This window comes from Crinia signifera, chromosome 2 (assembly GCF_055691185.1).
Source record: "Crinia signifera chromosome 2, ASM5569118v1, whole genome shotgun sequence".
In the NCBI taxonomy this organism is placed as follows: domain Eukaryota; kingdom Metazoa; phylum Chordata; class Amphibia; order Anura; family Myobatrachidae; genus Crinia; species Crinia signifera.
Window position 1 is genome coordinate 242116728 of NC_139218.1, and position 12741 is coordinate 242129468.

At 43.2% G+C, this 12741-nt stretch overlaps 1 protein-coding gene across 3 annotated transcripts in view; it reads right to left on the minus strand.

Annotated features, from left to right (window-relative positions):
* The window catches only part of GTF2I (general transcription factor IIi), a 78524-nt gene that overhangs the window by 17060 nt on the left and 48723 nt on the right, over nt 1–12741 (minus strand). For all 3 annotated transcript variants that reach the window (XM_083174108.1, XM_083174107.1, XM_083174106.1), the window contains exons 18-23: nt 10655–10713; nt 10487–10558; nt 7145–7328; nt 5151–5209; nt 2732–2794; nt 1964–2056 (exon numbers count right to left, since the gene is read on the minus strand). In XM_083174108.1, coding sequence (XP_083030234.1) covers nt 1964–2056; nt 2732–2794; nt 5151–5209; nt 7145–7328; nt 10487–10558; nt 10655–10713 — 530 coding nt within the window. The remainder of the gene's footprint in view (nt 1–1963; nt 2057–2731; nt 2795–5150; nt 5210–7144; nt 7329–10486; nt 10559–10654; nt 10714–12741) is intronic.

Sequence of the window (12741 nt, forward strand, 5' to 3'; positions counted from 1 at the left end):
AGGGGAAGGGTAGTTTTGGCTGCGGGTTGTAAGGCTTAGCAGTGGGGTTAGCTTACCTTTCAAAAAGTGCTGGGATTCTGTTGGGATGCCGCTGTCTTTATTCTGACAGTTGGCATTATGACTGTTGAGATCATGTACTCAATCCAAAATTAGGGTGTGCCTAGAGCAGCTCTCAAAATGTTGGTCCTGACAACAAAGTGGGTCGCGATCATCTCAACATGTGGTCGTGACTCCATTTTGCTAACAGTCAGGTTGAAGAATTTTCTAATATCCAGACTCCTCGTATCGTTTTGCGGCACCTTTATCCTGGATTACCCAGAAAACTTCACCTGACAAGAACCTTATGCTCATAACAACAACAGTGGAGAACCACCTTGAGGACTCCAATCAGGGCCGGCACTACCCACTCAGCAGCTCCTGCAAAGCAGGGAGGCCCCATGTTGAAAAGGCGCTGTCTCCCTCCCTGCTCTGCTAAAGCTGCCTCAGCCCTCACTGCCTCCTGCACACTGCCCGCAGCACCTGTCTGACAGGGGGCGGGCGGCAGTATAAAGAACAGCTCCCTGCACCGCGAGTGCACACAGCCTGCAGTGCCTGTCTGACAGCGGGCTGCAGTATGGAGAGGCTGAGCAGCTCCCTGCACTGCGCACACACTGTCCTCCTCCTGAGACCTGCACCCTCTTCCTCACGGACACTTGCGCTGAGGCATGTAGCACTATCTGTGAAAGCCTGGATGACATGTCCTGATCCGCCCCTACCCATTGCTCCCTGCGAATGTCAGCTGTCAATCAAATAACGAACAGGCAGCAGTGCCGCCTCCCCTTCCTTCCCTCTTCTCAGTGTGCTCTGCCTGTGCCACTGCCAGTCCTCAACACTCCGCCCCCTCTATCTCCTCCCCTCTTCTTCCATCTCCTCCTTCTCTCCCCTCCTTTCCCCCTCAGTAACGAGAGGGGTGTAATGGCGTCCTCAGCGTCCTGCCTACGCAGATAGAAGAGGAGGGACTGCACAAGAGTTAAACAGCAAAAGAACAGTGAGTCTTTTATGTGCCTTAAGATGGCCATACACGCTGCAATACCAGCGTGCAATGCGATGTGCGCTCCTGCGGGTATTGCATCGCACAGTACAAAAAGTATGTGCTGCACATACTTTTTGTACTGCTTTCGGATTGCATCGCACACACATTGCATGCATGCCGTGCGATGCGATCTACCCCATAACGTATGCGATTCTCGCAGCGTGTATGGGCACCTTTAGTACCTGCAACATTTTGCGGACACTGCACTGAGATGGTGTATGCATACAAGTACATGCACCAGAGATCCTCCATAGGATCGCATGTTGCATACGCGCCCACAATCAGGCTGCAGCTTGTTGCAATGGCAATGTGAAAGGGCGCAAAATGTATGGTTTGCAGAAGGGCGCCGGACACCCTAGCAACGGCCCTGACTCCAATTATGGCCAAGTAACCCGTTACTATTGATTATCTAATGCTGCTTGGAGAAAGGCCCTAGGTCCTTCATAAATACATGATTACATAATTTTACTCTCACAAAGTAGCATTTAATTCATAGTTAATACATTTACTGACCATTTATGTAGCTCTAAAAGGTATCTAGCACACATTGTTAAATGCATTTCTGCATATTATAATTGAATAAATTGTAATTTTTAGACAATACCGTCCTATCTTTTATTTTAGTTTCAGCCAGCGCTGGTACCTCTATATTTATTTATCTATAACGAGGAATCACAACCCTGCTACCAGCTGCTGTTGACATTGCACCTCCTCCTCCTCCTATTTATTATGCCCAGAGTGAAAAGTTTGAGAACCCATGGTCTAGAGGTGTTACAGAATTGCAGTTTCTTTTATTTAATTAAGCTACAGATCCCCTTTATATAAAAATCTTGTTAAATTCACTGGGCACATATATGTATATTTAACATTGAAATTAAAAAAAATTCTTACCGAAGGAAAACTCTCTTCCCCGAGGTTTACAAGTCACAGTGGAACCATTAGTTTGTTGAGCCATGTGTGCTACAATTTTGGTTTTGTCTGAACCTGTAAGGAAACAAAACATTACAATGTACTAATTTAGGTAGGAGGATCTGATGCACATCTAAAACAAAGCACAGAATGATGATGCTAGATGTTAATCCAATCAAACCGGATTATATTATATATAACAAACAGGAAAGTGATGATTGCGGTCTATTACAGTGCAGGGATTATACGACTAGCTTTTGTGGACCTCATTATAAAGAGCACCAAATACACACTACCAAATACCATGGTTTTGCCTATATGAACCTTAATGGTCCAATCATTAAAGTCTAAGCCACCCCTCCCAAAAAGCGGTCACTGCACATGAGATTGTGCCTTGATGTGTAGAAAAGAAGATACACCTTTTGGGTAGATTATAAATGTTCCAATGTCCCAATAAACTCCTACCACCGAGCCCAAGTGGCATGCAGTGATTGTCAGTAACTGGGTATGTTTCAGAACCTGCTGTCATATTCCACTCAGCCGCATCTGCACCTACAGCTTAGTAGTAGGTGGAACTGGGTAATCACACACATGACAAGCGTGTTTTAGGTATGTATTCAAAATTTGTGTGTTTCCAGAAATCCATCTAATTTCAGAAGGATCAAAGCACACCCTACACCCTTTAAAGACACACCATTGAGCCTCCAAAAGTGTTGAAATGTATAGTATGTGCCTTCGTGGCAGACTTACCTTCATCTGTAACCTCTGCTGTAGTATTTTCTGGACTCTGTTCATTGTTATTATTCTGAAATGCTGAAATAAAAAATGTTAATCATTAACTGCACAAATCATGTAAAGAATCAAATATAATAATGTGTAGCAGGATGTAATTTGCATCCCGATGTTCAAGAAACCGGCGGTCAGAACACCGGAGCCGGAATCCTGACACCATTGAGTGCAGCGAGCCCAGCAAGGGGCCGCAAAAAACAGGTTAAGTAATCAGTGGCCGCTCACCACGCTTCGGTCTCGTTTTATGCGGCCGCTCGCCACACTTTATAAAATCAACTCCACGCCGACGTGGATAGTGGGGGTATGAACAGGTCGGGAGGACCCATTCCGCATCCCCTCTCGGGGCTCGCCACGCTTCGGGGTGACGTGGATAGTGGGGGTGTGCTAAATCGCATTGCATGCGATGAGATGTGATCCGCGGTGCAGTGAAACTGAACAAGTACCATCGCACGCAAATTGCATGAGATGCGATCTCACTACGCTGAATAGGACACTACGTTATTTGCTTAATGGGCGCCGTGATAATACACAAGTACCAAATAATGTTCTCTTCCTACATTGTTAGTCTGTAGTTGTAATGATGGTTTAGAATGATAACATATCATATTTAAAGGGGTATTTATCAAAGCTTGGGGAGAGATACAATTGTGAGAGATAAATCCAGCATCTGCCTTCATATTATAGGCTATTTTTGAAAAATCACAGTTAGCAGCTAACTGGTTGCTAATTTATCTCTCAGAATTTTCTCTCCCCACACTTTGATGAAAACTTCCCTTGGTCTCTAGATTGTATTCTACAATACTACAAATGTTGACCTTTAGAAGTATTGCTGGTTGTAACATTTCACATCACACCTCAGTAGAATCAACACATTTGCTGACAATGTGACTACCCAGCTATTTTCTCCTGTTCTCCTTTGGTAGATCTGCAACATTTTCTCTTCCCCTTTGTATAGGGAATATTTTAATGTAAGTGTTTAAGCCAGTGGTTCCCCCCCCAAAAAAGTGTTTAGATGTCATCTTGGGTTTAAATCATACTTACCTACCTCCTGGCTGCCCTTTCCAGGAGAGAGTAGCCAGCTCAGGGATGGGTGGGGGCGGGGGTGGGCAGAGCCACATGAGTGGCTGCTTGTTTGGGGGTGTGGCCAGAGCAATCACACTTTCAGCCACGCCCCCTGACAGGCAATGCTGTTTTTAAGGCGTTGCACTGTGGTGGGCGGGGCTAAAACAGCGTGGTTTGCGTCATTTGATGCCGAGGGGGGGGGGGGTTGTGGCTAGCTTTCCGGGAGGGTTGCCCCTCTTTCGGGGGACAACACCCCATTTCCAGGACCCACTTACGGGAGGGTAGGCAACCCCTGGTTTAAATATGTAGTGAGGGACAAGATTTGCTTCAGTTTGCCCACTGGTAGCTGGTGGAGTGGGTGAGGGAGGATATAGAAGTAATTTAAATGTATTAAAAAGTTGCTTGGGGTTGGAGGCACAAAAAAAAGATAAGAGATTGGAAGTATGTTTGTTTGGCAGTGTCCAAAGCATTGCAGTAGGAGTGGTAGATAGTCTTATACATGAGGATATATAAACTCCATTAGTTTTATTTGCATGATAGTGTTTGCCTCTATATCCACATAACAACACTGGATGACTATGACCAGCCTGACCAGAGGCAAGTGGCAGGTGACTGATGTAAACAGGCCCCCTGACCTCAAGAGGGATGCAAAAGACACCCTTTTGATGCCTAATTAACTACACCATACAGTACGAGCACTACTATATTCCTGCCACAAACTTACTGAAATATTACAGGAGAGGGCGCTGTTCTCACTCTCTTCTATCTATCTATCTATCTATCTATCTATCTATCTATCTATCTATCACACACACTGTATATGGTATATGGACATGTTAATCTTATCCTATTATTAAAAGAGTGTATTATGCATTATACTATTCGTTTATGAGTTGGACAGAATTTAAAAGATTCCTATGGAGACTCTACAGGAACCTTTTTTCATTCAGTCTAAAGGCCCCCATACACTAACTCGATTTGGGACGATTTCACCTGTTCCCAAGAAATTGGGTCAGTGTGTTGTCCCCTCAGGTTTATGCGCATCTGACCTGAGTCGGAGGTCGAACCGGTATGCAGGTCCGAACTCGGACTTCCCTCCCTGTAGAGGGCCAGGGACAAGGGGTCGCAAAAGCGTGGAATAAAAATGGAGTAAAGAGAATTTAAATTCTGATATGGCTTACCCAATCAGGACCATGAACTAAATGTCATACTATTAGAATATAGCTTGGTTCATGCACATTCTATTCAAGCATCCTACCATTGGTGAGGAGATATATTTATGTACATAAAGATCCATTAAAAAAATTTAAGTTCTTACCTTCAATATTTATTTTGTCAACAAGCTGTGGAGGCAGATGAGGTGCCACAAGCTGAGGCCTATTAGGAAAGATTTTGCCATCAAATGTAAGCACCAAACTGAAAACTGGAGTTTAAGCATTATATGGCCACATTCACTATTTTCTAAATTTTTACAATAGAATTTTAAAACATGTGATATAAAATATGTGATTTATGCCTTCTCTTAGGAAAGTATTTATCAAAGCTCAAAGAGATAAATTGTTAGAAATAAAGTACCAGCCAAACAGCTTCTGCCTTCCATGTTAAAGGCTGTTTTAAAAATGACAGTTACGAGCTGATTTTATTGGTACTTTATATCTCACAATTTTATCTCTCTCCATGCTTTGGGGGAAAAAATACCCCATAGTATTTAATTACATGCAAAGTATTTACATTAAACATGTATAAAAAATAACATAAAAATATGACACTCAATTAAAAAACTGAAGTAACAAAATGCATTTGTACAATGGCTACTGTTAAATCCTATGTACAGTACACAGAAAGAGATGAACACATATTATATTTCATATTTACCATGTTAATAATATTGTGTGTGTGTGTGTGTGCAGTGCAATCAAGCGCTGCACCCCCTCGTAGTGAAAAAATAAATAAACAATAATACATTGTACGGGTCCATTCTTTCTACTGTTTTTGTTTCTTTCTGTGTATATTGTTTTCATAAACATAATTTAAAAACCAATATCCCAATATGTTCTTTCCCCTGGGTGTGAGAGCTTTTTCGTTTTAAGGGTCCATGGATGAAACCCGATGGGAAGTTTGTCAAAACTTGATTAATCCCTGTGTGAATTGTTTGCATATATTATTTTGTCTGTCACAGGGTGACCACATTTGTATAAAAAGTACAAATGGAAGTAGCCACAAGGTGGCGTTATATATCTATTTCACAGCACACAAATAGTTTCAGTGTGTGGATTGGCACAAAGTCATTTTAATTAAATGCACTTTATTATTAATAATACACTCCTCCTGAAACCTCTTTTCTGGGTCGCATAAGACTACGTGTCCATTTGACGGGAAACATGGAAAATGGAAGGAGATAGATTGAGAGATAAAGACACTACTACGAGCTGAAAAATTGCTCACATATTGGTACACATATATAAAATATCGTTAAGGATGGTCACATTTTATTTGAACACTGAAGGTGTCTTACCACCTATGAACAGGTGCGCCATCTTTGGGAAGAGGTGAAAGTCGCAGGACGCAAGGTTGGGGCTGTACAACGGGTGTGGCAGAACCTCCTAGAACTGCAGGCGCTGCTACCCTCTTCCCAAAGATGAAAGAGCACCTTAAGGGTCAACACTTCAACTCTGACAACGAGGTAAAAGCTACCGATCGGGTCCGATGTCAACAACAACCACCAGCTTTCTTCTCCGACTCGTCATGTGTTGACGCACATGTGTGGAAAAGGATAGGGACTACGTTGAAAAGTGAATATTGCATTACATAGAGTTATTATGTACAAAAAAAAAAGTGTTCAAATATAAATAACTTCTAACCATGGAGGCATTACTTTTCAATCCAGCCTCGTAAATATTGTACTTTTCTTATTCTTTTATATGGATTTTTATACACACTAGTCGACTTTGAGCTGAAAGCAGCTGTTTACTCGTTTGCTTGAAAGCTGCCCAGTGTGTACGGGCAGAGAAGAGTGCTGATGCGAGCTCCGGCATCATCGCTGGCCCAACCGTTCATCTGCTGGTATTACCAGCAGATGAGAGATGGAGTGGACGGATTTCCATAGTGTGCTGCTATGGTAAGTCATCCACCCCGGGGAAAATTGCTAAAATGATGTGGATACACTCAGTGTTTTTCAGTCCAACGAATTTCCCCATCATCGGTCAGCATATACGCTGGCAAAATCGCCTTAAGCCTTTGGAAAAGTCATCTGGAAATCCTACCACCAATTTAAACTGGTCCCAATTTGGTAAAAATAAATGTTGCACTTACTTCTTAACAACAAACTTGATTTTGGAACTTCCCCTTACTATCCTTTCTAGCCGGGGAATCCCAAACCACGTGGGGCTCCGGAATGGAATTCCTTCTGGTAATCCTTCCACATACAGGTACTCAGGATTGGACTCAAACACTGGGTAAGGGACTTTTAGTGCTTCAGATAGCCCTAGGGCTTGTGCTAAAATACAGGAAGGGAATTCAAATATATAAAACATTCTTAGCTGTAGCCAGTAATTGAATGGTTTGCACCATTACTAAGATGTGCCTTTTGCTAGTTAAGAAGTTCACTACTACAGAAAGTCATCCAATAATATAGAACAACTTTCCTAGATACTGTAATTCCTAACATAATACTGCACATGGTATTGGAAGCAGTGACGTGCAGATAGGGTGGGCAGAATAGCAGTTCTTCCAATCAGCTCAGTGCGGTGATATAAATGGCTGGTGTGCCATTGGCTAGCATCAGAGGCATAGTTATCCACACACACACACGATTTGTTGGTGTGCTTTGACTATAATGTTCTTACAATAATACAGATGATAGGAGTGATACAGATATGATATTTATACGTTTAAAATATTTTCTTTGCCTTATTCTAATCATATTTACAGCCAAACTCTGGAATGTACTGAAAATGACATGTGAGGCTTTTCATTATCACTGAGGCACTGTATGTTGCACAATTAAACCTTAAATTAAGCTGGTTTCATAATGATCATACCAGCTTTAATAAAACTAACCTATAATCATCCAAAGGTAAATGACTAAAATGAAACATAAACAGATACAAATCGAGAAATTGACATTAGTAAATTAAGAAATATAACACCATACTTATTGAGAGTTATGTACATAAAAAACTCCAATTGGATAGCCCAATATAAAACATTTTTTTTTTTTTTAAACTGATTTTTTTTCTACCAGATATAAGGATATCGCCGTATATGAGAAATTTGATTCATAAATGTATTTCTTCTAGCAAGGTCTTTCATGCTAATCATGCACATATTTGAATAATACAGTATATTCCCCTAATCACTCATAAGGATAAAAATGTGTTATCATATTTACTCCAGTGGTATGAAAATATTTATCATGTATGTGGATATAGTTAAATATCATAATATCATATGATTTAAACAGAATCTGGCAAAAACAAAATACAGTAAGTCACAGTACTAATTGCGTTTAGTGCATTGAGGTTTTTGCAATGAAACCCAAATGTTAGTGTGTAATTCTTATTTGCATTTAGATTAACTAAAGCTTCTAAAAAAGACAAGTGGAGGTGTTACCCATAGCAACCAATCCAATTTTGTCTATCATATTCTAGGATACAATAGGGAAATGATAGTTAGAATCTGATTGGTTGCTATGGACAACACCTCCACTTTTCATCTTTAGAAGCTTTAGTAAATATGCCCCACTATTCTTAGCATACAAGTGTGTGTGAGACATGTGCAGATGTGGCATTAATCCTGGCATCCAATTATCATTATGCCATCATTCCTGGCCTCCATGTGTGATTATATAATTGTTCAGGGTACCATTATGTATGGCCTCCAAGCATCAGTGTCCCATTATTCTTAGCCTCTAAATGTCAGTGCCCGATTACTCCTGGGGTCAAATGCACTAAGCTTCAAAAGTGATAACATGGGGAGTGATAAAACAGCCAGCCAATCAGCTCCTACCTGCCATGTCAGACTGTGGGGCAGATGTATTAAGCCTGTCAAAGAGATAAACTGGAAGGAGATAACGCACCAGCCAATCTGCTGTGTTTGAAATATGACAGTTGGAACTTGATTAGCTGGTGCGTTATCTCCTTCCACTTTATATCACTCCTGGTCTCCCAGTGTCAGGGTGCCATCACTCCTGATCTCCCAGTGTCAGGGTGCCATCACTCCCAGTCTGCCATTACTCCCCGTCTCCCAGTGTCAGGGTGCCATCACTCCCCGTCTCCCAATGTCAGGGTGCCATCACTCCCCGTCTCCCAGTGTCAGGGTGCCATCACTCCCCGTCTCCCAGTGTCAGGGTGCCATCACTCCCCGTCTCCCAGTGTCAGGGTGCCATCACTCCCCGTCTCCCAGTGTCAGGGTGCCATCACTCGCCGTCTCCCAGTGTCAGGGCGCCATCACTCGCCGTCTCCCAGTGTCAGGGTGCCATCACTCGCCGTATCCCAGTGTCAGGGTGCCATCACTCGCCGTCTCCCAGTGTCAGGGTGCCATCACTCGCCGTCTCCCAGTGTCAGGGTGCCATCACTCCCCGTCTCCCAGTGTCAGGGTGCCATCACTCCCCGTCTCCCAGTGTCAGGGTGCCATCACTCCCCGTCTCCCAGTGTCAGGGTGCCATCACTCCCCGTCTCCCAGTGTCAGGGTGCCATCACTCCCCGTCTCCCAGTGTCAGGGTGCCATCACTCCCCGTCTCCCAATGTCAGGGTGCCATCACTCCCCGTCTCCCAATGTCAGGGTGCCATCACTCCCCGTCTCCCAGTGTCAGGGTACCATCACTCCCCGTCTCCCAATGTCAGGGTGCCATCACTCCCCGTCTCCCAGTGTCAGGGTGCCATCACTCCCCGTCTCCCAGTGTCAGGGTGCCATCACTCCCCGTCTCCCAGTGTCAGGGTGCCATCACTCCCCGTCTCCCAGTGTCAGGGTGCCATCACTCCCCGTCTCCCAGTGTCAGGGTGCCATCACTCCCCGTCTCCCAGTGTCAGGGTGCCATCACTCCCGGTCTCCCAGTGTCAGGGTGCCATCACTCCCGGTCTCCCAGTGTCAGGGTGCCATCACTCACGGTCACCCAGTGTCAGTGTGCCATCACTCACGGTCTCCCAGTGTCAGGGTGCCATCACTCCCTGTCTCCCAGTGTCAGGGTGCCATCACTCCCGGTCTCCCAGTGGCAGTGTGCCATCACTCCCGGTCTCCCAGTGGCAGGGTGCCATCACTCCCGGTCTCCCAGTGTCAGGGTGCCATCACTCACGGTCTCCCAGTGTCAGGGTGCCATCACTCCCTGTCTCCCAGTGTCAGGGTGCCATCACTCCCGGTCTCCCAGTGGCAGTGTGCCATCACTCCCGGTCTCCCAGTGGCAGTGTGCCATTGTTCTGAAACACCAATTAGGCTTTTCCAAATACACTGTATTGCACATCTGACAATCAGGGACCTATGTGCCAACTGTGTGGCAGGTGCCTCAAAGCCATTTTTAGACAATACAATTAGTAGAGGCTGTACATGGAGTAGTACTTCTGCACGAACCGCTTGGAAGAGTAATAGAAGAAAAGAAAAAGTAACTGACAGGCTACTACATGTAGAAATACCAATAATAATAATTTTACCATCATTTACCAAATTTTGTGTTAAAGATTTCCTCAACTTGTTTTCTTAATTTAGTAATTCGGACATTCCAGTCTTCTTTTGCTGGAAAACAAAGACACAACACAGAAGCATTTTGTTATTTTAGAAGATATGGCAATGAGTTATCACAGCGTACAGTAGACCAGAACGAGAAAGTACCTCCTGCATTTGTTCTGTTCTGAACAGCTTCTGAATTTGTCTGTGTTAGCAGCTCTGGTCTGTAAGAGAACAGAAAATATACAACACTAAAGGGATGTGTGGAAAGGCAGCACCAATTAAAATGTCCAAAATGCCAAATCTGCTGTTACTGCAAAACTAACCATGGGGGTTATTCTAGTTCATTCTTTCTGACAAAATCCTTCTTAGATGGACAAAACCATGTGCACTGCGGTTGGGGCAGATGTAACTTGTGCAGAGAGAATTAGATTTGGGTGGGGTTTTTCTTCAAAGTGAGATCTATATTGCAGTGTAAAATCATGCAGTCAGTATTTTCCCTGCACAGAAACAAAAAAAACTCACCCAAATCTAATTCTCTCTGCACATGTTACATCTGCCCCCCTGCGGTGCACATGGTTTTGTCCATCTAAGAAGGATTTTGTCAGAAAGAATGAACTAGAATAAACCCCCATGTAACTAACAGACCCATATTTTCACAAGTTGAGTAAAGAGAAAAAGTAATGTCTTATAACTAAAATATTTTATACATTCATTAGAAAAATGCAAAAGAAAAATAAAACATAAGGGGGTAGATGTATAAAGCAGTGATAAGGGATAAGTGAGGCAGAGCTGAAATGGTCCATGGCAACGAATAAGCTGCTCTGTATAATTTTATATTATGCAAATTATAGATGTTACTTCAATGCTGATTGGTTGCCATGGGCCACTTCTCCTCTGGCTCACTTCACCTCCCTTATCACTGCTTCATACATTTACTCCAAGGTAAGCCCTTTAATTCGAACAAAAACAATGGAGATACAGCACATCAATTAGCAGTATCCCAAGCAGCCTTTCTTTTCCCTTTGTGCCACAAAAGCCATTGGCGAGGGGAAGGAAGCCTAGTGGGGTAGGTGGATCAGGTGCAAGTATTTCTAGAGAGGAGTTTTTCTAAATGGTTGGTTTTACAGCAATTGTGCAATCCCATGAAGAGAGAATCATTAGCATATACTATAACTAATTAACTACAGTTGGTCATATAAAAAGTGCAATACATGTAATTCTTCAGACATATAGAGGTCCAGTGTCATTGTAATCATGTTTTTTTGCAGATGTCGCACAATTTAATTTCCCTGTTCTGGTGAGTACTGGATCAAGTTTGGGAGTCCTACAGCATGGTAGAAGAAGCTAACACTGGAATTATATTACACATGTGACATACAGATTAGTCTAATCTCAGCTTTGCGGGTAGGCAAGGCTAACGGAACTCATTTACCACACAACTGTCTTTGTGGGTGCAAGGGAGGAACTGTGACAAGTACACACACACGTGGCCCATTCACAGGCTGGATGAGGGGAGGCAGATCTGTTACAAAGTGGCAGAAGAGACGCAGCTGGTAGGCACCTCTGTACTAATTCCATTGGAGCATTTTCATCTGCCTCTAAATCTGATTCCAGGATAAGGATTTAATGACTACATTCTTTATATAATTTTTTAATGTATCTGTTGAGATAATTACATACATAATACACGCTCTGGTTATTCATTAATGTTATATACTGTAAGAAAAAAATAATTGAATTAAGTATGATGCCCTCTATGAACTTTGCTTATTTGAAAAAACACCTTCCCCCCCCCAGTAACTCCTCTGTAATTGGCCCAAACTGCAGTACATTATACACACTTAAAACAACGGGAATATGGACTTGAAGGGGACCTTTGCCCTGCACATGCCAGCTCTAGGCCACCCTGCACTATCCGACTGTGGATCATTAGATTGACAAAGGTAAGGGCAATATGCATAATATGAATGATGACACAATTGACATGGACACCAAAAAAGTGTTTGCTGTGCTCGCCATGCTTTGGGCTACATGCCTCGCTAAGCTTGGCACACTATAGTATTCTCCCTCCGTAGTGGATGGTATGGCACGATGTCGACACATGCCGAACATCCATGATGTGGATGGTGTCGGCACATATCTTTAAAAAAAAAAAAAATGTTTAAACCCATGTTGACCTTTTGACTGTCGACCGTATACCCACTACCCACGGTAGGTTGTGGCAAGAGTAAATACAATCAGCAGCTCCT